General features: G+C 42.9%; 1 protein-coding gene across 1 annotated transcript in view; it reads right to left on the minus strand.

Annotated features, from left to right (window-relative positions):
• The window catches only part of TPR (translocated promoter region, nuclear basket protein), a gene marked incomplete in the record, with an annotated part of 1,837,142 nt that overhangs the window by 97,936 nt on the left and 1,714,265 nt on the right, over positions 1-24,941 (minus strand). The window contains 2 exon segments of the mRNA XM_044085316.1: positions 21,568-21,680; positions 22,052-22,208. Coding sequence (XP_043941251.1) covers positions 21,568-21,680; positions 22,052-22,208 — 270 coding nt within the window.

A 24,941-nucleotide genomic window follows, 5' to 3' on the forward strand; every position in this document is an offset into this window, starting at 1 on the left:
ATGAGTTCCATGATGATCCTCTCCATAGCCTTGCAGACTAGGCTAGTCAGACTTATGGGGCAATAGTTTCCAGGGTCCGTAGAGGCGCCACCTTTGTGGAGTGGGACCACTGTTGCTGTACGCCATTCTTTGGGCACATATCCTGTAGTGAGGCTGAGATTGTACAGCAGTTTTACTTGAGGGATTAGTTCTTCTTGGAATTCATGTAGGACGCAAACTGGGACGCCATCTGGTCCCATGGAAGCAGTGTTTTTTGCTTTGGAGAGGGCGGCCTTCACCTGAGCATCAGAGATGTTTGGGAGGTTGCACTCTGCCGGGATAGATACTTGCTCTTTTGGGGGGGAGGGGGTAGAGAAGTTTGCACTGAACCTATCTGCCAGGGTATTGGCGATGTCTGTGGGTTCAGTGTATTTTTTGTCATTTAGAATCAACTCAGAACAAGTCTGGGAGTTGCATCCCAGGTTCCTAACATAACTGAAAAAAGCCTTATGATTGTTATTAGTGTCCTGTGCAATTTTTCTCTCGAAGCTGGCCTTGGAGGATTTTATGAGGGATCGTAATTTTTTGCTAGTACTGATCAGAGATGCCTTCCCTTTTAGGGATTTTGCTCTATCATGTAGTAGCTTCCTCCTTCTGTTGTACAGTTTATTTATGGCTGGGGTCCACCAGACTGGACGCCTGCCTTTGGATGATTGGGTCTTGATTTTGTTTGGGATAGCATGATCCATGCATTCCTGGAGATGTCCGTAGAATGCATTTATATAGGATTCTGCAGTTTGGGCCGTAGTTTCCACTGGCCCTGGGGCCTTGAAGGATTTCACTTCGGTTTTGAGAAGTGTGAAGTTCGCTTTTGAGAAGTTTTTCACTGTGGTTTTCTGGGCTGGGAGTGGGGTCGGGATGTGGATATCCAGTGAAATTAATTTATGGTCTGATCTTACCAATGAGGGATATACTTCTGGTATGAAGCATAGAGTCCCCATGTTGGTAATGATCAGGTCTAGCATGTTTTCCCCTCTTGTGGGAGTGGTGACTAGTTGTTCCATAGCATTTGAGTTTATAAATTCCAGGAACATTTGGGCTAAGGTGCTGGGGCTTGAGTAATGCTCCCAGTCTATGTTTGGATAGTTGAAGTTCCCCAATATAATGGTGTTCGAAGAGATCTTCATGTTCTCCAATGTTTTCAGGAAAGCAGAGTGGGATTCCTGACTTTGAGAGGGTGGTCTGTAGGATGCTATAAACTGAAAAGCAGTCTTGCCCACTTGTCAGTTGCACATGAATGGTCTCTGATACTTCGTGCAATGCCACTAACCTGGAGGTGTGGATATCCTTGATAAATATGGAAACTCCCCCTCCTTTTGTGGTTTGGTCCGGGTTTTGGGGCCGAAAAGCATGATATGGGGTATAACCTGGTAGTGCTCTCTGGAGCCTTGAACCAGGTTTCTGTCACTGCACAGACATCGATGTTCTCCATACTGAGGAGAGCTTCGCGTGCGTGCATCTTGAGGAGCATGTCATCCCAGGCTGACAGACACAGGATCCCCTTTGAATGACACCAAAATTTTAGCCAATTGTTAAAATCGATCATTTTGTCTTTATACTGTGGCATCATTCTAGGTGAGGGTAAGATGCTGCTCAAGGTCAGGGTCATACCGGCCTGGGCTAGATGATCAGAGAGCTCATATTTGTATTTGCTTTGGAGTGACCTGAGTGCTTGCGTTATGTGGCGGATCCTAGCGCCCGACAGGCAGCTCACTGTGACCTTCTCTTTATTCAGCCTGGTGAGCGGGACGTCAGTGTGTCTGACAATAGAGTCACCTATTACAAGAGTATCAGGTGTGTTATTCAGCCTTAAGGGCTGTGACTGCTTGGCACACTGACTTTTGAGTGCTATGTGTTGTACGTGTTTTGTTTTGGGGTAGCGTTTGCTTGGATGTCTGCTTTGGAGGTCTCTGTTGCTTAGGTAGATTTTTATTTAAAGCCTCAGAGTATGTTTTTGTGTGTTTGGTTCGCTGTTGTGGTGGGATTATGTGATACTGGAATTGTGTTGTGTGAGGTTACCGTCTCCTCCTGACTGGTTACACCAGTTTTGAGATGAGAGAGCTCAGCCTCCAGTTTGGCTATATGGTTGCATCTCTCACATATATCTGAACCTGTTTGGAGGAGGAGAGGGTTGTCCGTGTACATGAGACAGTTGTAACATTGCCTCAAAATTCCCAAATTCACCAGCTGGACTGGAGAGGAAACCATTGACTGACCTTTGGACATGCTAGAGTAATATAGGGAACTGAATTAAAACGGACCAATAGGGGACAAGGTAATCGTAGAGAGTATAAGAGTAAGTAGTGCTTATGGTTTATTAGTGCTAACTTGTAAGATTACTTATTTGGACCAGTGAGGGGCCTTAGAATGAGAATATGGTGTTTAATTTGAGAGATAGAGCAGTTCTAAGGGAAAAAGTGAAGAGCAGACTTTGTAGAGCCAGGAATAGTTTAAACCCAATTAGGCGGTGCAGCCCGATGTTGCGCTATGCACAAAAACGCGCAAAACCGTGCAAAGGGAGATCAAGGAGTTTGGAATTGACCTACAATGGCCAATAAAACTACAGTTTCAAGGCAGTAACCACTCCCACAGGGGCAGGCAGGCTGCTCAATGTTTATCACTGCCACTGGTGAACATAGAGACTTCCCTTTAGCCCAAGCAAACAATGGCCTCCAAGAAACTTACAAACAGTTCAGAACAGCAAATCTGTAACTGAACTTTAAATCTCAGAACAGTGGGAAAAAAGCAAGATTTTTTTGTTTTTTTTTAAGGAAAGCAGAGGTCACAAGTATAGGGCGGCCACGGTGGTGCAGTGGTTAGCATTGCTGCCTCACAGCAAGAGATTCTCCGGTTCGATCCCCGGCTGGGGTGCCTTCTGTGCGGAGTCTGCATGTCCTCCCTGTGGTCGCGTGGGTTTCCTCCGGGTGCTCCGGTTTCCTCCCACATCCCAAAGACATGCTGCAGGTGGATTGGACACTCTAAATTGGCCCTAGGTGTGCGTGTGAGTGTGCCTTCTGTAGAAGGTTGGGCGCCGGGCTGGCAACTCGACACCGTAAAACTCCACTGCCATTCAATGTGCGGACAAGGTGATCCGCTGTGGCGACCCCTGACCAGGAAAAAGCCGAAAGAAGAAGAGGTCACAAGTATCAACAAGTTAGAACAGTGCAGTGTCAGGTCTGACATGAAATTGGGACCTCTGTCAGTCAATGTTTCTTTTGTGAAACCTACCCTGCTGAAAATCTCTAACAAAACATTTGCCACCTTTTCTGTCTCAATGGAGGACAGAGCCACTGCCTCAGGGTATTGTGTAGCATAATCCACTACCACTAGGATATACTTGTTCTCTGTGGAACTTGGGGTATTCAGAGGCCCTATAATATCCATAGCTACCCTCTGAAATGGCTCCTCAATCACAGGCAAAGGCATTAAAGGAGCTCTCACCTTGTCTCCTGCCTTGCCTACCTTTTGGCACTGCTCACCGGTCCTGCAGTACCCTGCTACATCTCTGGAAATTCCAGGGCAGCAGAAGTTCTGCATAATACATCTCTTTGTACATTTTATGCCCATATGACCTGCAAAGGGAATATCATGGGCTATGGCTAGAAGTGCCAGACGGCAGGCTCTAGGCACTACCAACATCTGTATTCTCTCTCACCTTCTAGCCCTCCCCTCAGGGGTCCACTCTCTATACAGTAACCCTTTGTCCCAGTATACAGAATCCCCCTTCCCTTGGGAATAGAGTGCCTTACTAGCTACCTGCCTCAGGCCTTGCAAAGTAGGGTCTGAGAGCTGAGCCTGTCTCAACTCTATGTAACCCTTCCCAACTCCCCTTCCACAGGAAGTCTGGCATCCTCCGACAGTGGTGCCTCACTGTCAGCCTGGGTACTACTACTCACCTCTACCTTTGCAGTCCCTCTGTCCAAGGGAACATCAGTATCCACCAGCAGCTGTGGTTCACATTCAGTCTCACTGCTACAGAGTAGCTCCCTCCCTGAAGTAACCACCTCAGCTATCCTGGCTGCAAGTATGGAGTCTATCTAGATCTCCCCCAGGCTACCAGACCCACATGCTCATCTCCAAGCCTGACTGCGTGTAACCGCACAAGCGCATAGTACTGCAATATCAAAATCATTTCCCCATCAGGACATTTGGAGGGATATCCTTAAACACATCTACTTGCTGGTTTCCTTTTCCACACTCCCAGTCAAGGTGAACCCTAGCCAAATGTGTTTAGAATGGGGTCTCTCCTAAAGCTCTGACTGGAGTAGACTGCCCAGGCAAGTAGTGCTCCTCTGTAACCATTGCAGGCTTTACACTAGTTATTGTAAGAGACCGTTTCTCTCTCTCTCTCTCTCTCTCTCTCTCTTAGCAATGGCCTCTGCCATTCACTACAACCTCTTGTGGTAGTTTGGTACCCTTGTTGTCCCAAGGCAACCTACTATTGGCATTTTGTCTTTCCCACATACTGGTGCTCTCACCTTTTGTTATCCATCTTTCCTCCGTGGACATCTGTATGCCACATGGCCCCACTGGTTGCATTCAAAACATTTAACTCTAGGTCCTGGACATGTACCTGGACTAGTAGCTTCCCCTGCTACTGGCAGATTCTGTTGGGGCAGTCTGTGCTGCCCACCATGGGTTCCTTTAGACCCATGAGCAGTACTGGGGGTTCATTTCCTATGCAAGGATACTCTGCTTGCTACGTATAGGTTTCTCTTCTTCCCCAACTCACCTGAAGTAGCACACTGTCTATCAGTTAACCAGATCCTCATGTCCTCAGGCACAGTGCTAAGGGCTTGTTCCCTCACCAAAAGGTCTGCCAGTCCTTCAAAAGTGGTGACTTGACATTCACTCACCCACCTATGAAAATAAGTGCTCAGTTCAGCAACATATTTACACAAACTTTCATCTGCCTTGTGTCTATGCTCATGAAACTTTTTTCCTATAAGTTTCAGATATTAGCTTAAAACATTCTAAAAAGCAATGCTTAACAACAGTGTAATTAAAACAGTCAATGTCAGACATTTTAGACAACACATTACAGCTTTCCGTGGCGTAAGGGGGTCAGGAACCATACACAGAGCCTTTGGTCAACATCATACTGTTTACATACTCTTCTCAAACATATAAATTAAACTATCAAAATTATCCCCCTCTTTAAACCGCGGAAGAAATTTACTGACCTTTTGTGCTTCCAGTTACTCCCTTCCCCATTAGCCCCATGATTCTGGGGAAAAGTCAGCATCTCCCTCTCACGCTGCCTCTACCTCTCCTTTTCCTCAGTTTCCAGGCATAGCAGTTTCTCATTCTCTTCAGCCTGCAGACAACTCAGTCTCTCAGCTGCTTCTATTTTCAAACGCCTGGTCTCCAACTCAAGTCTCTTTAGCTCCAGATAGATTTTTAAGTCCTCTGCAGAAAGGCTGAGCTGTCCATACTCTGAGGGTGGAACATCTCCACTGCCAGTCTGATCGTCCTCCTGGTTGCTGTTTTCTAATGCAGCTGTGACCAAAGCCACTATCATGTCTGCCTTAGTCAGCTTTCCATGCACCAGTCACCTAGCCTGGCACATCTCAGCCATGTGGCTCCTTGTCAGCTTTCTGTACTGATGACATGCTGCCTGCTCTCCCTGACTAACTAAGCTAACAAAAAGAAATAAAACAATTGTGATCTGAACTCTGAGTATTCACTGTGTGGCTGATTTAGAGTACAAAAACATCTTCAGTGATCACTGTACACAAGCTACATGAATTCACTCTACCCACACCACTACAAGCCAATTAGTATTTGCCAACCAGCTAATATGTGGTGTGGATATCCCACCACTGCCAAACAGTTAATATGTGACGCCCATGCACTGGCTCAGCAATCAAGGAGCCTCAATTCTTACCACTATCACCAGTGAGGGATGTCTATATAGGGAAAGGATAATAAATACACACACAGTAAAGTACAATTTCCCTTAAAAACACACAGAGATCAGTCAGTCAGGTGCTGGTTTGTCCATCTCTCTCTGGGTCCCCAATAAGACTCCCCACTGGCACAGCTATAGGGTCTAGATCTCAGTCAGCTGGGCAAGCTAAAACCTCCAGCACCCTCTCTGTCCAACCAGTGCTTCTTGTTCCTGCCCAAGTAGCTGACACACACACAGACTGAGATACAAGCTTATGCAACCACAAAGACACTCATGGGGAAGACTGGCACAGGTTCTCCAGCTGTGCCCCTTTTAGCCAGACTATACGGTAGAAATCACTACCACCACCCAGCTAATATTTATCAGCTACTCAAAGGCCCTTAAAAGGGTGTCCAATTATTACTGTGCAATATTATTATCCAAATGGTAAGTGCAACCTAACAGTTGAGACTTATTTGGAGTGACTTGGTACAGTTTCACTACATACATGCAATGAATTCTTAGAGTTTAAATTATCTCTACACAAAACAGCCACAGTTAAAAGGTTTTAAAATATTTAATAATAAAAACACAAGACAATACTTCTTACTACACAGTGCTAGTCAAGAGTTCAGAGATCACAGAGAAATACTTAAAATAACACCATAGAAAAATGTTGACACCACAGAAAAACACTTAGTCTAATCTTCCTAATTCCTACCTATTTCTAAGAGAAAACACAGTTCTAAATAACTTTCATATAGAAACAGGCAGTGCAGGTGATGTTGGATGTTCAAAAGACAAAATGCTCTGAGCTCTCTGATTCTCTTCCTTTAAATTGATAACACAGAGCTGCTTCACGAGACATCATAATGCACACTTCTCTGGTGTTCCCAGGCTAACAGAAACTACACTTGCATTCTTTACACCGGGTCAGAAACCAGAGCAATAAAGGACATTTATACATGCAAATTCTAGCCATTAACTCCGGTCTTAAAACAATAGGCAGGATTGCCTTCCTCTAGACATACTGGCTCCAAATTTTAAAATCAAAGACAGTCATGAAATGCTCGACTTACCTTTCTTAAAGCAGAGTGCACTGTTGTTACATTTTTGCAGTTCAATACCCAATGCAGTCTTTTCACATTTAAAAAAACACGCCTGTGGCTTACATTATTTACAAATGACAGAATTATCTTCAAAATTCTACCTGGCTAGGCTGGCAGCCTTCACCTATCTTCACACATCTACGCACAGAAAGCATTCCAGGCGAGAATCGAAACGGAGAACCTCTTGCTGTGTCGCAACAAAACTACCATTGTGCCATCCTGTTTTAACTTTTCGACAAATTTGGATAATGTTTTTTGTCAGAAATTATTAAGAACAGAAAGATCACTGTAGGAGGTGTTCATTTTAACTTCTGGCTGAACATGGGTTTTGCCTTTGGTTAAATATTACTGGGGATTGCTTTTGAGTTCTGATTTTGTTGTTTAAGGTCCCTTTTAATTTACAGTGATTTGATTGCGGTTTGCCTGAGACGGGGAGACTAATAGTCATTTTGTACTTTCTCAATTACTCCACTGCTGTGCAACAGAGGACTCAGAACATGCGAGTAGGAGAGCAGAAGGGACTTTCCTTCTACAAAAATGACTTGCTTTTGATGAAGCACTCACTGAAGTAAAGTATCACAATTCAACATAGGGGAAGCCTTGCAAATTTAGAGAATTACACAAACATACCATAAAAATGAAACCAGAATGTCCCAAACTATTTTCACACCCACCTCCTCTTCCAGATGAAATAGGTAGAGACAGTGAAGACCAGAATGAGGGAACATGTACCACAGCAGTGATCCTTCTCTGAAGGCATTTACAATTATCGTAAGTCACTCTTAGAACCGCACTATAATCCTCATGGGGATCACCGGTACAGGATAAATCCTTAGTTTTCCAGAGGGAGAATGTAATATCAAGTCCTGCAAATCACAGTGGTAAACTTTACTCTGCTGGTAGAATGATCATGTTTACATGTACATAAATCCAGGCAGCTGCCTCACAAATGTCCTGTACAAACGTTTTTGAAGATGGCTGCAATTGTGCCTTCTGCTTGGTCAAGTCGGCTAACAGCCAGCGATCTTGTAATGTGGTCATATCAAAAGATAATCCAGCTAGAGAGCCACTCTGACAGCGCTTACTTGCAGACTGGCCTGACTACTTTATCCAGTACAAAGGAGAAAAAAGTTTACCTAAATTTTCTTTCCCAGGCAATGTTACAATGATTCTGTCTATAAACATTTGAAAAAATGTAAAATCCACTCACCTTTACTCAGCAGATCTGTCTAAAAGATGGGTAGCCGGACAGTTTAGCTGAATGCTAGACAAGAAACTGTCTTAGTTATTCTGACTTTGTCAAAGACCATGTGAGGTTCTTTACTCATGAGGGCTTGCAACTTAAGATCCCCTAGATGAAAAGATAATCAACACGAACAGCATTTTCCGGGGGTGGGGGGCATCTCTGTGAAACCTGGTTCAAAAAGGGCCAAAGACAGATTTCTCATTAGAAAGTTAACATTTTAAGGGCAATGTATAGCTCCCTAGGAATCTTATGTGCAACAACACTCCCCTTTAGGTACGGTTTGACCAGGTTAAGGGCAGAAGTGAAGTAATGACTGGTGCACCTTAGTAAGGACATAAGAGCACTCTCACTAAGAATGCTGACAAGTATTACAGGATCCCAAATCTGCACTGGAGGAGTGGGGGAATCCCTTCTGATGAGCACCCTAGAAAAACTTTTCTACTTAGATAAAAACATCTTGTGGTAGGCTTTTTGAGCTTCTGTCAAAATGTTTATCACCTCTTCTGATAGCTGATCTTGAAAGGTATCAGAATAGGGCATCCATGCTGTTAGCCTCAGGCTCTCTAAGCTGGGATGCACTACAGATTCCTCACCCTCGGTGAGGACAGTGCTGTGGAAGCAGGACATCATCCCCTTTTGCCATCTCAACTGTTTGTGAGAACCATTACTACCTATGTCAGAAATGTGCTACTAGGAGAACTTGGGTCCTGTCCATCCTGATATTTTGAAGCATCCCCGACAACAAAGTTAGGGGAAGGAAGACAAGGTAGACTCCTCTAACACAGGATGTCATATGCATTCACTACTTATGGCATCTTCCTGTAAAGGAATTCGCAGCAACACTCTGGCAGGTACTTTTTGCCTGACATGAAGAGATTCATATCTGTGCAAGTGATTAGAAACCGCTGCAATCTAGTTTGCATTCATAGTTCTTGACAATGACCTGGTTTACTTTGTCTACCTTCATATTCTAGGCAGACTGTGTGTAAGGGGTTTGGAGTTGCCAGCCTACTTGGGCAGCCAGTTCTCATACTGACAGCCAGACTGCAGAGTTTAAACATCACTGTGGTGTGTGCCACTGCCCTTACAGTACCAGAGTCAGGGTAGAAGTGAATGCTCTTAAGGCCAGTTACAGGGTTTCTTCTCTTTCACGGTGATGTACCTGCGGGTCAGAGGTATTGAAGGTGAGGTTTTGTGCCTCCTGAAGGACATTCGTGTCTGCCATAATTAAACTCCATTTGCTGGGTCCATCAAACTTTTTCTGAAGGGACAGAATAAGAGCCATTAGTGCAGGAAAGGTTGCAATGCTGTCAAAGGTTCCAGAGGTAAAACTTGATTTTCCTTGCTTTAACTCTACCTAATAAGACCACTGAAACAGTGTGAGCGCACATCAAAGTTCTCAACATCTCCCCTCTGGTTGAAAACTGTGTGTGACAGATCTATAAAGTAAGCTCCATTTGTCTTTATCCAGGTAAGCCTCCAGGAGAATCTTTCATTAATGTGGGTCACTGCTTAAATTTGGAAGGTTTTATTTTTTATTTTTAATTTATTCTTTATCAACTGGGCCAGTTCCAAACGGGCTACTAACCTCTTTTAGGGGAGATCAAAGTAGGTATTTACACTACTACGATAAATTTGGCCAGCGCATCGGATAACTTTCGCTACTCTTTTCACTACCTGTTGTGGGATCTTTTACATCCACCTGAGGTGCCACTAACTTAAGCAAATGAGACTTTAGTTTATTGTCTCTTCTGAAGGAAGAGACACAGAAGTGCAGCAGCCCCTAATACTCCACTGCAGCGTCAGTAATCCATTCACCTGGAGTGGGAATAGAACCCACAGCCTTCTGGTCTTCTGGCACTACAGGCGAGTGTGCTACCTGTTGAGTCACTGACGCTGACCCAAATTCAGGGAGAAGCCCCTGACTGGTTAGGCAACTCGTGGCAAAAGTACAGTTGTGTAAAATCTTACCATGACAGTAGATGTCCTTCTCTTCACTGTTGCAGTATTTTTTAAAACAGTGATTTCCTTCCAAGGACAGCCCGACATCTAGCCAGCATACCAAAGCCTTAGGTCATTAAAGGACTATCGTACCTCACATGTATGCTCCCATTACTGGGCATAGGCCATAAAAGGTGACCATCCACAGAACTTATTTGCTGCTAATCTGAAAGCTTGTCTGTCTGCTGGTTACCAAGCCGACCCATTGTTTTGTTTTTTTTTCTTATTATTCCTTTATTTTTGTGGTTATTAGCTTCATGTCATCCAGAAAGGGGAAATGTCAGTGTGGGAGACAGATTCCCCATAAGAACGGTTATGAGCATTTGTTTTGCTTAGGTGCTTCTCACGACCACATGTCTTGTCCTATTTGCCCAGTGTTCAAAACACCTTGCATACCTCTCTCTCCTTTTTAGCAATTTACTTAGAGAATCAATGTCTTAAATTGTTAGGTAAGGGTACCATGGAGGAAATCACCCCTCCCCGAGGATCAGCCATCTGCAAAGAAGGCCAAAAAAGCTTGGTCAGATTCTTTGGCTGTACTGTTGCCAGACGTCTCTCTTGAGGCTGGTGAAAGCCCAGAGGACTGCTCAGTTTTTCAGTCCGATTCCTTTGCCACAACCGTTTCATAGGCCAGCATGGATCCAACTTCTTGCACATCCCTACATGCTCTGCAGACATCTGTTTCTAATGTTCAGGAAGGACCACAGTTGATCATTTCCAAAGGGCCTAGGGGTGTTCCACAAATCCTTGTTAGAGAGGAGATTCCCACTACACTTGGGAGTGTCTTCAAGGTCCAAGACGTCTAAGATCTTTAGGGCTGATGTCACCTTGAAAAAGAAGCAGAAAACTAAGCATCTTTCTCCTGACCCCAAGGATCCTCAACATGAATAAAAGGATTTCACACAAGGTCTGTTTAATGCCTTTATACTTTTGAAGCCCCCTCAGGCTTCTCTGTTCCTGCCCTCCTTGGTATCCTCTTAAGAGGTCTAGGGAGCATGTTTCATCTGACAAGGACATGGATTCTGATGATGGATCCTTGACCTATTCTTCCCAGACTCCCTCCCTTGGACTATGCTTCTGAAGAGGAGGAATCTAATAGTCCTAATTCTCCATTTGAGGAGATTTCTTTTGGTGATACAGTTTCCCTTATGACGGAGTTTAAGTAGAACTGTTCCCAGGTCTTAGATAGCCAGCAAAGGTATTATGAACTCCTTTAAATGTAGTCTCTCAAGGGCTCTGCTGTCCCTTCTGTTCTTGCTGCCTTGTTAGACACATTTTCTGCAGCTTCTCATGCTCCTGACCCCCAATCCCCTGCTCCTAAGAAACCGGATAGGTTTTATAAGGTATCCAAGGATTAGAACTTCCTTTACAAGTGCTCCTCTGCTGACCCTTCTGTTATTTCTGTTGCTTCTGATAAGCAAGCTAAGCTTTTACCTTCTACAAAGTTGCTCTCCCTCTAACAAGAGTAGCAGAATGATGGAGAGGTTGGTAAAAAAGTATAAACCGTTTCTAAGTTAGGTCCTGCCTGTGCTTTCTGAGGATGGGAATGTAGACAGGAAACTTTCAGTTCCGCATTAATCAAGAAGACTCAGAGACAGGAGGGGTAAGCTTTACGCACTGCCACCTTCAGGCACCAAAATTAGCTTCAACAGGGATAAAATAGTTCTCTAGGAACCATCATTTCGGGCCTAGGAACAGCTTGGAGTATAAATCTTTTCCTTACTCTCTCTCTCTGCGGTGCTCTTTTCACAGCTCCATACCACTAAAAGCACTAGGTGGCTTTAATCCCAAGTTAGCTGCAGAATAGCCCAGAAGGGAAGTACTGATCTGAATTCCAGTCTGAATGACACAAACAGCTCCTCTTGAAAAGAGATGGTCTGTGCCCAGTAGATGGTAAGGAGGTTCAGAGGAGGAAAACTGAAGCACATTTAATAACAGTTGCCAGTCTCCTGGAGGTGAAGAGGACTTACTTTCTCTTTTCTTACTTTGCTGCCTACCATTCCACTTCTGCAGCAGGTTTTTTCTTGAAGGCCTTTCTCTGATTCCATCTACTCAGGTTTGCTTTCTGTATTGGGAAAAAAACCTTTTGGGTGGAGTTTTTCTTATATCTAGCAATGGGAGAATGAAATAACGAACCACCAATGCCACAGAAGAAATACTGATAAAATGTTTTAATGCCTCTAGCCTTCAAGCCCCACATGGCCCCTGTAATTTGTTTTACATTGGAGAAAGTCAGAAGGCTTTCAAAATTAGGTTTCAAGAACATGTTAGAGACATCAGAATGGGTAGTCTGGAAAGCCCTCTAGGCTTACACTTTAAAAAAAACTTCATGGGGGTAGTGCTGCAACACTTAAGAGATTGCATTTTAGAACAGGTAGTGTTACATATAGGGGAATTGGTAACCATTAAGGAAAAATTATTAAGTAAAGAAGCTATGTATATTTTGAAGTTTAATACAAAGGTTCCTAAAGGGTTAAACAGAGTGCAACTGGAAGTACTTAATTAAAATGTTAATTTTGTTATTTAGGATGCGATATAAATGTGATGGCTTGTTGTAATGAACTATACTCCTTTGAAGGTTGTTTTTGGCTGAGGCTATAGAGACATTAAAGCTTTTGACCAGTATTTCTTCTGTGGCAGCAGTGTTTCATTATTGGATTTCTGTGTGGCATTTCTGGGATTTCTATAGCCACAGATCCTTCCTGCAATTTGCCTTATATTTTTAGAGAAGAAAGGGTCCCAGTGTTCTATGGATCATTACAAGGAAACATTTTTTTTCTGGTTAATCAGAAAGGCAGACTTGTTACTAATCTTAAAAAAATCAATGACTGAACACATGAAATTTAATGAAAGAGGTGTGTCTAGCCTGAATTGTCTAAACTGCTTCAAAAGGTAAACAAATGAGGACTTCTAAAAGGACCTTTATGAAACAAAAAAAAAAAAAAAAAAAAAGGAAGCTGTTCTGGTTTTTAAGCCCTAACTTTGATAGGGTTTCTGTCTTTGCACACAGTGCAGACTGGAGAAGTTGCTGACCGCATCTGAGCTCAAAATATAAGTATCTTGATTTTTTTTGATTATTTTTACAGATTACGGTTTTTAAAATTTAATATATATAAAGCACTTTGTCTATTCAGTATATTCACAAATCCTTATCTGTTTAAAAACTTTCATTTGTCTCTCTAGTGCTTGCTGTCTGTAGGCTATTTTGTGACACACCTCCCAGTCTAGTGTCATTAGCTCATTCTGCCTAATACAGAGAGAACATTTGATAAGGCCTTCTTGTTCCTCCTTTTTCCCTTTCAAAAAGTAAAACAAAACTTTTTTTTTTTTTTTTTCTCTTTCGCCTGAACCTTCTTGTGTTCTGACTGTCCTTCTCAAACATTTTGGAAATATACAGTATATTTCAGAGCATTTGTTATAACTGTATTTGCTATAACTGATTTAAGTATTTTTTTCTGGCTTTTTGATTATTTACTGCTTAGCGACTGCATTTTCGCCTGTTTATACAGCTCTGCATTCTATTTAAACTGTTTTTGTGTTGATTAACTGTTTTACACTTTTAAAAAGTTATTTGTTGCTTAATTTTACCTGTAGGCTAACACACTCAAGTGCGCTAGCCGTTTCAAAGCATTTATAGCATTTACTGTCTGTTTTTCCTCTGTTTTCTGCAAAAAAGAAAAAAAACAACAACAACAAAAAAAATCTTGTTTTCCCGCCTTACTGAACTAGAATAGTCCAGTCTTCAGAGTTCGCTGATCTCTGGGCTTTGTCTTGGTTCCTGTGCTACTCCATATCCTTATTTGGATAAAAGGAAGCGTCTTTGCTCACCAGTGGGAGTGGGGAGCACTGAGCAGCCTATTTGTCCCTAGAGGAGTGGTTCCAGCCAGAAACTTGTAGTCTATTGGCCATTTTGGGTCAATTCCTAGCTCTCTTCAGCCCCCTGTAATAAAGCCCGCTTTAGCGCGCTTTTTCACTTGTATTCAACTCAGCACCGCTCCTCGTGGTGTCCTACAGAGTTCTACAAGCAGCAGAGACCAAAAGAGTGACTTTTTCCTGATTTAAGTATTTTTTTTCTGGCTTTTTGATTTACTGCTTAGCGACTGCATTTTCGCCTGTTTATACAGCTCTGCATTCTATTTAAACTGTTTTTGTGTTGATTAACTGTTTTGCACCTTTAAAAAAAGTTATTTGTTGTTTAATTTTACCTGTAGGCTAACACACTCAAGTGTGCTAGCCGTTTAAAAGCATTTATAGCATTTACTGTCTGTTTTTCCTCTGTTTTCTGCAAAGAAAATCTTGTTTTCCCGCCTTACTGAACTAGAATAGTCCAGTCTTCAGAGTTTGCTGATCTCTGGGCTTTGGCTTGGTTCCTGTGCTATTCCGTATCCTTATTTGGATAAAGGGAAGCTTCTTTGTTCACCAGTGGGAGTGGGGAGCACTGAGCAGCCTATTTGTCCCTAGAGCAGTGGTTCCAGCCAGAAACTTGTAGTCTATTGGCCATTTTGGGTCAATTCCTAGCTCTTTTCAACCCCCTGCTATAAAGCCCGCTTTAGCGCGATTTAGCACGGAGTTGCCCATACAGCACCATCGGGCAGCGCCGGTTAAAGAAGGTTAAACTATTTCTGGCTCCGTAAAGTCTGCTCTTCAATTTTTCCCTTAGAACTTCTCTACTTGCAATCTAAACAGTCTATTCTCTATCTCAAAAGCTCAGCACTTGCTCCTAAAGCATTTTTATATAGGTAAAGTACTTATATACTAAACAAAGTACTAAATTAGCCTAGAATCCCCTTGAGTACCCATTTCCCTATAGGTCCCTTCTGACTCAGTTATACAGCAAACTTTTTCACTTTTTCTAGCATGTCGAAGGGTCAGTTGCTAGTGTCCTCTCCTGTTCAGCTGGTGAATCTGGGCATCTTGAGGCAATGTTACAATTGCCTCATGTACACAGACAACCCACTCCTTCTCCCACAAAACACAAATACATGTGAGAGATGCAACTATATAGCCAAACTGGAGGCTGAGCTCTCTCAACTCAGGACTGGCAAGACCAGAAAGGAGGAGAAGGAAACCACGCACACCACAAACCCAGTTTCACATAGAACTATCACAACTGCAAACCAAACACATAAACACACAAAGACATACTCGGAGGCACTGATCAAAAATCTACCAAAACTACAGAGGCCTCCAAAGCAGACACCCAAGCAACTGCCACCTCAAGACATAAGACATGCAACACATAGTTCTCAAAGTCAGTGTGCTAAACAGTCACAGCCCTTAAGGCCAAACACAATGGCAGACACACTTGTTATAGGTGACTCCATAGTCAGACACACTAACGTCCCACTCACCAGACTGAACAAGGAAAAGATCACAGTAAGCTGCCTGTCTGGCGCTAGAATCCGACACATAACACAAGCACTCAGGTCACTCCACAGCAAGTACAAGTATGAATCAGTCATTGTCCATGCCGGTGTGAACGACCTGAGACGTACCTCCCTGGACTACATGAAGAGAGACATAGAGGAGCTCTCAGATTATGTAGCCCAGGCCGGTATGACCCTGACCAGTATCCTACCCTCACCAAGAATGATGCCACAATACAGAGACAAAATGATCAGCTTTAATAATTGGCTTAATTACTGGTGTCATTCTAAGGGGATCCAATGTCTGTCTGCCTGGGATGACATGCTTGACAAGCCACGCTGCTTCGCAAGGGACGGCTTGCACCAGTCACCCCTGGGCTTCCGGATATTGGCAAAGGCTCTTGCCATCCCCATAGTGCCTTTTTTAGGCAAGGCTCAAATGATAAACCTACCACCCTAGAAAACAAAAATGGAAATAAACTAAGGGTAATACTGCTCAATGCCAGAAGTCTAAACCTCAGGATGCACGCCCTCGAAGCCCTCCTCAGTATGGAGAACATCGATGTCTGTGCTGTGACTGAAACCTGGTTCAAGGCTCCTGACAGCACCCCAGCACTATCAGGTTATACCTCATATCATGCGTTCCGGCCCCAAAATCCGGACCGAACCACAAAAGGAGGGGGAGTATCCATATTCATAAAGGATACCCACACCTCCAGGTTAGTGGCAACGCACGAAGCATCGGAGACCATCCAGGTGCAATTAATCATAGGTAAAACTGCCCTACAGTTTGTAGCATGCTACAGACCACCCTCTCAAACTCAGGAAACCCACACAACCTTCCTGAAGACACTGGAGAGTATGAATGTCTCTCCAAACACCATCATATTGGGTGACTTCAACTACCCAAACATAGACTGGGAACATTACTCAAGCCCCAACACCCTAGCCCAAAGGTTCCTGGAGTTCATAAACTCAAATGCTATGGAACAACTAGTCACCATTCCCATAAGAGGAGAAAATATACTAGACCTGATCATCACAAACATGGGGACAAAATGCTCCACACCGGAAGTATATCCCTCATTGGTGAGATCAGACCATAAATTAATCTCACTGGAGATCCACATCTCGCCCCCAACCCCAGCAAAAAAGACCACAGCAAAGAACTTCTCAAAAGCAAACTTCACACTTCTTAAGACTGGAGTGGTACCCTTCAAGGCCCCCGAGCCAGTGGAAACCACAACCCACGCTGCTGAAACCCTTACAAATGCCTTCTACGAGCACCTCCAGGAATGTATGGATTAAGCAATCCCTAATAAAATCAAGACCCTTTCCACCAATGGCAGGCGCCCGGTCTGGTGGACCCCAGCCATAAACAAACTCTACAACAAGAGGAGGAAGCTACTACATGACAGAGCAAAATCCCTAAAAGGGAAGGCATCTCTGATCAATACTAGCAAAAAACTACGATCACTCATAAAATCATCCAAGGCCAACTTTGAGAGAAAAATCGCTAAAGACACAAAAGACAATCATAAGGCCTTCTTTAGCTATGTTAGAAACCTGGGTGGAAACTCCCAGATATGCTCAGAATTAGTCCAAAATGATACAAAAATCACTGAACCCACAGACATTGCCAACATACTGGCAGACAGGTTCAGTGCAAATTTCTCCTCCCTCCCCAAAAGGAGAAATATCTATCCCACCAGAGTCTAGCCTCCCAAACATCTCAGATGCCCAGGTGAGAGCTGCTCTCTCTAAAGCAAAAAACACAGCATCAATGGGACCGGACTGTGTCCCCGACTGTGTGCAACACGAACTCAATGAGGAACTAAACCCACACATAAGGCTGCTGTTTAATCTTAGCCTTACTACAGGATACGTACCCAAAGAATGGCGTACGGCAACTGTGGTCCCACTCCACAAAGGCGGTGCTTCTATGGACCCTGGAAATTACCGCCCCATAAGCTTGATGAGCCTTGTCTGCAAGGCTATGGAGAGGATCATAATGGAACTCATAAATAAAGACATTGGAGACCTACAGACACTGGATCCTACCCAATTTGGCTTTGTCAAGGGCAGATCCTGCCTCTTGAACTTGGTCGACTTTTTGAAACAGTCACTAAGGCCATTGATGAGGGTAAGGCAGTTCACATAGCCTACCTTGACCTAGCAAAAGCGTTCGACACAATACCCCACTCGGGCATCATAGAAAAGCTCACCAGCTTAGATGTAAACCCATATGTCACAAGATGGGTTGCAAACTGGCTCAAGGACAGAACCCACAGGGTTAGAGTTGCTGGTGCCATGTCAGACTCTAAGCCGGTCACGAGCGGTGTCCCACAGGGCTCAGTCCTGGGCCCCTCTTGTTCGGCATTTATTTTCTGAAGTGCAGGCAAACATAGGGGATTGTGGCTGACAAAATTTGCAGATGACTGCAAACTGGGCACCATAATTGACACTCCATCAGACACAGACATCCTCCAGAGAGGTCTCATAGAAATGGATAACTGGTGCCAGAGCCATGGCCTTAAGCTAAATGCCAAAAAATGTATAGTCATACCCTTTGGGAAAAACAAGGTAACCCCTAATTACCACATAGGTGGTAATCCATTAAACACGGAAGAAGTTATCAGGGACCTGGGGACCCAAGTTGACAGTAACCTCTCTTTGACACTCACATTGCCAAAGTGGTTAGGAAGACCTTCTACATTGCCCACCTGATCATGAAGGGATTCACATCCAGATCAGGAGAGGTCATTGTACCCCTGTACTCCTCACTTATCAGACCAATGACTGAGTACAACGCCCCATTCGGAATGTACCTTACCCGACACCTGCAGCAGTTGGAAAGACCCCAAAAGTTCCTCACCAAAAGGATAAAGGGGCTCAAACATATGTCATACGCTGCCCGACTGAAGAAACTCCAGCTCTATTCAGTCGCATACCGTCTGCTCAGAGGTGATCTGTGCCTGACATACAAGGCCATGTCCAACCCGGAATTGATAGACATGCTCCACCTCTAAAAGTCCAAATCCACCAGAGCCACGAGAGCAAGAGACTTAAACCTCAACACGGATATAAATAGGACGTGCTGGAGGGACAGATTCATCACCCAGAGACTCCCTACACTATGGAACAGAATCCCAGTCCATGTGAGGCAGAGCCCCTCACTGACTCTGTTCAAGAGAAATCTTGACGAGTGGATGGGAGATCGTAGGTTTACCCCGGGAATCATCTCTGTGTCACTGCTGGACAGAGGCACAGCAAACTAATGGGTATAGTATTCTCATCCTAAGGGGTGGTGAAAGCCACACACACTCTGGCTAGGCTTATAAATGCCCTAGGGCAGATAGCCTAGTATGAACCTATGAACCTGGGGGCCCCATGCCTGTGGTCAGGGACTAGACACGAAAGGAATTGCACATCTTGCCTTGCCTACTGACCATCTTTAAGCAGCAAACAACTCCAAGAAAATAAACCTGCTAATATTGACTGACATTGCACACTTTATCTTGGTCATAAAGCCAAGAAGTGGAAAAACAAAATGGAAGTTCAAATACAACACATTGGAGCTAGTTCTGCCAGGAAAGAAGTGAGGTATTCGGGCTCTAGCTCTTCCTCTGACTTTAAAACCCAGGACCATTTAAAAACTGTTAAAAGATTTTAACAGGACACTGTGTGTTTGCATATAATCTGCACGTTTCCCATAGCCAAAGCTTTCACTAACGGACACTGTCCTGAGGAAAAAACATAGAGGTTTAATACAATACTGCTGATGTGGTTTGAACTCCTCACCATCAAAGAAGCAGACTCATTTAGAGGATTGTTTTAGCTGGCTAACAATGAATCAATGTGCATCCAACATTAAGCAAGTCCTCAAAGACTAGAACTAATGGTGGGGGGGGGCATGACAGCACTTTGCATACTTGCTCCTGAAGATGGTGAGGAGACGTGTATATATATATATATATATATATATATATATATATATATATATATATATATATATATATCACAGAACTTGACCCAACAAACACCAATGTAAAATCCAAAAAGCAATAAACCCAAAGATGGAGAAAAAAAGCAGCAGCAATAAATCCACAGAAGTAAATCCACAAGAAAAGATCCACATATAACGTTAATAGTGCTGGATAAAACACAAAACTTCCAAGAAACTTGCTGGATAAGACACAAAACTTCCAAAGACTTCCAAAAACTTTTAATACGTAAGCGCTTTCGCGGGTAACCGCTTCCTCAGACGTTATAAAAACAGAAAAAGCCAGTAGGCTTTTATACACATCATTTCCTGTAGCAGCTTATGTTACACATCATTTCCTGTAGCAGCTTATGTTACACATCATTTCCTGTAGCAGCTTAAAGCAATACGCTCCAAATAGTACATGATGCATAAATAAAAATCGCATAAATAAAATCACAATCAATCTAAGATATGTGACCATATAAAACTAACAGCAAACAATATGGTTATAAAACATCAAGAACTTCAAAAATATCTATTCAAATGTATAAAAACCCCCAAGTAATCTTAGCCTATAATAATAATTGATCATAAAAATAATCAAAGTTAAAATGACAAACTACAAAAGAAATGCATATAAACTCACTTAAACGGACTAACCCTGGGAATAGAACAATGGATCATGTAAATGATCCAAGTTGCACTACAAAATAGATGAATACAAACTCACTTAAGTGGTCTCGCCTTAAGGGCTGGTTTGAGGGGCACATAGTCATTAAGTCCCAGTCCCCTATGTGCTGCCAGACGCAGAATCCATCGTAATTCTGCCTCCTCAGTAAGATTAACTATATCACCGCCCCTAATACTAACTGATTGAACATATAATACCTGGAACATAAAAATGTGGTCTGGTCCTTCCAAAAGGGTGTGTTTGGAAAGTGCGCTATGGGTCTCCTTTCTATTCAGACAGTAATAATGGTCACGAATACGTTCCCTCAAAGACCTATTGGTCTTGCCGACGTAAAACTTAAAACAAACTCGGCAATGGGCAACGTAAACAACATTACGTGTACAGCATGTAGAACTACATCTAATTTCCCATAGTCTACCAGTGTTCGAACTTCTAAAATATCTGGACTCATCTATATATGCACATTGCGGGCATGAACCACACTTCTTAGTGCCTCTGTCCAAAAAATTTGGAACTAAAATATCATCAGAAGGTGATAGAACAGGGAAACATAACATTTGTTTCAAATTCTTTAGATTGCTATAGCTATAATTCGGGCAATTTCCCACAATGTCCTTGGTATGCTCATCTACCAAGAGCATACCCCAGTTATCCGAAATAGCACGTTGAATTGTTCGTATGTTGTCGCTATAAGGCAAGACTAGCGATAGTTTTGAATCACTCACATTCTTAAGACCTCTATCCCATGCTTCAGAAAAATAAGGTTTACCTTTATTACTTCTACTCCTACGCGTGTATGAGCAAATATCTAGTAGTTCACCCGTATGATACCCCCTTTTAACAAAATTGTCCTTCAGTCTATCCAACTCATCTCCACCTTTGGGTTTATTGCTTTTTGGATATATATATATATATATATATATATATATATATATATATATATGTATATACACACAGAGGGGCACGGCTTGTACAAGTCGGTGTGTTTCTGAGACTGACTGGAAATAGATTACAGAAAAAAAGGGGAATGTTAAGCACAATCATCATAAAGGCAGCATATGTCCTAAAGAAGAGGACTGAAAATAGGGTTTTGATAACAGGCTTTAAAAGATTGGTTGAAATACATGACACGTAATGCCATCTACGAAAATACAGTTCATCAGAAATGGTGAATATTTCATTCAGTTGTTACTAAGACCAAAGGAACTCCAGCAGATTATTGATAAAACGTGGAACATACCAACTGAAGAGCTGGTTGGGGGATCCTGACTTGTGGAAGGTATTTCACTTTCATCAGGTGCCTGGGATGAGTCTTCTTCCTGCTGACCTTCCATCTCCAGCACTGCTTCAGAGCTAATGAAGATAAGATACAAATGACATGTTTATTACTTCCAGTGCTTATATTATGCATTTATTCTCCGGCATCTGTTAAAGGAAGTTATGTTGTGTAGTTGTCAGCCAAGGTTAAACACTTCATATTTCATGATGCTGGAATATATGAATGCCATGGATCTCATGGCCCTGTCTTACACAAAGACAAAGGCAATCTCCAATTATTTTTATTTTTCAGTGCTTACTATTCCTGGAAAAAAACATATTTTCAACAAAAAGCTGTAAGAAACATGAATGGCTTGCACCCAGAGTTGGACATCTGAGTTTATATACATTTCCTCTTACAAATTTGTAGTTCTGGTACTCATACATGCAATAATACAATGACTTACCCTTCAGATTCTGCTTCCCCAAAAACTTCATCTCCATCATCACCCATTCCCGACTCTGCTATGGAGGACAGGTTCCCAGTTGATGTAGTTACCATAGGAACTGACTGGGATGCATGCTCCGTTGCATCAGATGGTGTACTTTCTGTAAAAACTGTTACTGAATAAAATATATTTCAGATTTTAGCATCTAAGTTATCAACTATGTGGAACAATTTAGCCACAACTCTTATTTACAATGCTACTATAGCAGACAACTACGGACATGCCATCGGATATAAACCAATGTTCTTAAAGGAAATGCAAATTTCTGTTGTATAACTGATCAAAAGCATAACATACAGGTTGAAAAGCATGCAACAGAGTCACAAACATACAGAATATGAGCTTTTTCTGGCCTTGCTGTTTATAACCTAGGATAAAAAATACTTCCAATGCAGTACTTTGTGTGTGATAAAGAGCAGCTATTGCAGAATTGCTCATTATTTAAGAGCTATCTGACTATTCTTGTTATACTGAGCACTTGTGTGTAAAACTGCTGTTTTGGAGCTTTTCACCCCAAAACTCCTCTGAAAATGAACTTTTCCCCAGAAGGACTAGCCCAGTTAAAACAGACATTAAAGAAGAATGATTTCAAAACAATCTGACACCAGCATGGCACATCCTGCTGCTTTACAATGATGTACATTAAAACTGAACTTCAGAAGAGTAATTAAACTCTATTACACAATACCAGGCTTTCACCTACAAGTGAAGTGTTGTGCCATCCAGTCATTATGTAAAATCCAGTACATCTCACAAATAAGTTTAGTAGCTGGCACCAAAACATTATTTATTATACCTGTCATTTTTTCCTCACCATTAAGTAATGAAGCATATAGGTTCCAAGGTAAGCACTAGGTAATCAGTATAGATATAATTACAAGTTATAGCAATCTCCAGCCGCTTCAAGAAATCCCCACTATATATAATAATAATTCAAATTACCTCCATGGTTTTAATAAAGTATGCTCTTCCTGAATGTAAAAATGACTGCAGGTACCTTCTTTTGTCTGCAACTCTTACAGTGATTCAAAGTGCACTCATACAGTCTATTACAAATGCACTGCCAACTATGTGGGTAGCAGATGCATGACGAGTACATCACTAAGCTGACCTCATGAACTCACTGCAGTACAGCAAGAACATGAATTTAGTCCTTGCAGCATATTTTAAAATGATTTTTTTTAAACGGTGGTGCTGCATTAACTGCAGTATCTTGACACGGCCATGGTTCAGAGGTAGGTACTAGGCTATTGGCCCAAGGGCTTAAGTAAGCCTAGCCAACAAGGTTAACTGGCTTACACCACCCAAAAAAGTTATTTTCTTGTGCCCCTGTCGAGCAGAGCCACAGAAGTGATCCCCAGGGTGTACTACTTCCTATTTCCCATCCACTCATCAAGATTTTTCTTGAAGAGTGCTAATGAGGAACTTTACTTGACATAGATGGGTAGCCTGTTCCAGAGTATGGGAAGTCTCTGGGACAGGAATCTATCCCTCCAGCATGTTCTGTTTATTGTGGTGAGGTTTAGGTCCCTAGAGCATGTAGCTCAGAGGGATTGGGATTTATTTACGTGTAGCATGTCCAACAGCTCTGGGTTTGACATTGCTTTATATGTTAGGCAGATATTATCCTGGAGTAGGCAATATGCTACAGAGTAAAACTGGAGTTTTTTTGAGAAGGTCAGTGTAGGGCATCTGTATGAAGCCAGTAATCCTCTTTGTGAGGTACTTCTGTGGCCTTTCCAGCTGCTGCAGATGTCTTGTGAGGTACATTCCAAAAGGGGCGCTGCACTCTATAATGGGTCTTATGAGTGTCTAGTAACAATGACCTCTTTTTTCCATGATGAGAACCCTTTTGTGATTAGGTGTGCCACGTAGAAGGATTTCCTGACTACAGTGTCGATGCGATCAAAGGAGAGACTACTGTCCACCTGGGTCCCAAGGTCTCATCACACATTCGGCATTAAGTAGATTGCCGTTTATGTGGTAGTTCATGGGTACAGAGTTTTTACCAAAGAGCATGACAATGAACTTTTTGGCACTGAGCCTGAGGCCATGGCTCCTGCACCAGGCATCTGTCTCAGTGAGGTCCTTCTGTAGGATGTCCACATTATTTGGGGACTCTACTATGGCTCCTAGTTTGCAGTCATCTGCGAACTTCATTAGCCAAAGGCTTTCTGTGTTAGTCTGCACTTCAGAGAAGTATATATCAAACAGGAGAGGCCCCAGGACTGAACCCTGTGGTACTCCACTTGTCACTTGTTTGAAGTCAGAATTGGAGTCTGCAACTTTTAAAGTGTGGCTTCTGTCAGTGAGCCAGAAGGCAACCCATCTTGTGACGTCGGGATTTATACCTAGTTTAGTGAGTTTAGCTATAATTCCAGAATGGGGGATGGTGTTGAAAGCCTTGGCGAGGTCAAGATAGGCTGTGTGAACCACCTTACCCTAATCTACGGCTTTGGTGACTGCCTCACAGAAGTTAATCAGGTTAAGGAGGCATGATCTGCTTTTCACAAACCCGATCTGGGTGGGGTCCAGAGTTTGGAGGTTATCAATGTCTTTGTTTATAAGTTCCATGATGATACGTTCCATGGCCTTACATACCAGGCCCGTCAGGCTAAGAGGGCGATAGTTCCCGGGATCAGTGGTGGCTCCCCCTTTGTGGAGTGGGATAACTGTTGCTGTGCGCCATTCAGAGGGCACAAAGCCTGACATGAGGCTATGATTAAACAAACATGGTGCTTAGGTGGTGAGCCAGTTCGTTCTGAAGTTTGTGTAAAACGCAGCCTGGGATGCGACCCGGTTCCATGGATGCTGTGTTTTTGGCTTTAGAGAGTGCAGCTTTTACCTG

The sequence above is a fragment of the Protopterus annectens genome, chromosome 10.part0 (assembly GCF_019279795.1).
Source record: "Protopterus annectens isolate FY-2018-M chromosome 10.part0, PAN1.0, whole genome shotgun sequence".
Lineage (NCBI taxonomy): Eukaryota > Metazoa > Chordata > Ceratodontiformes > Protopteridae > Protopterus > Protopterus annectens.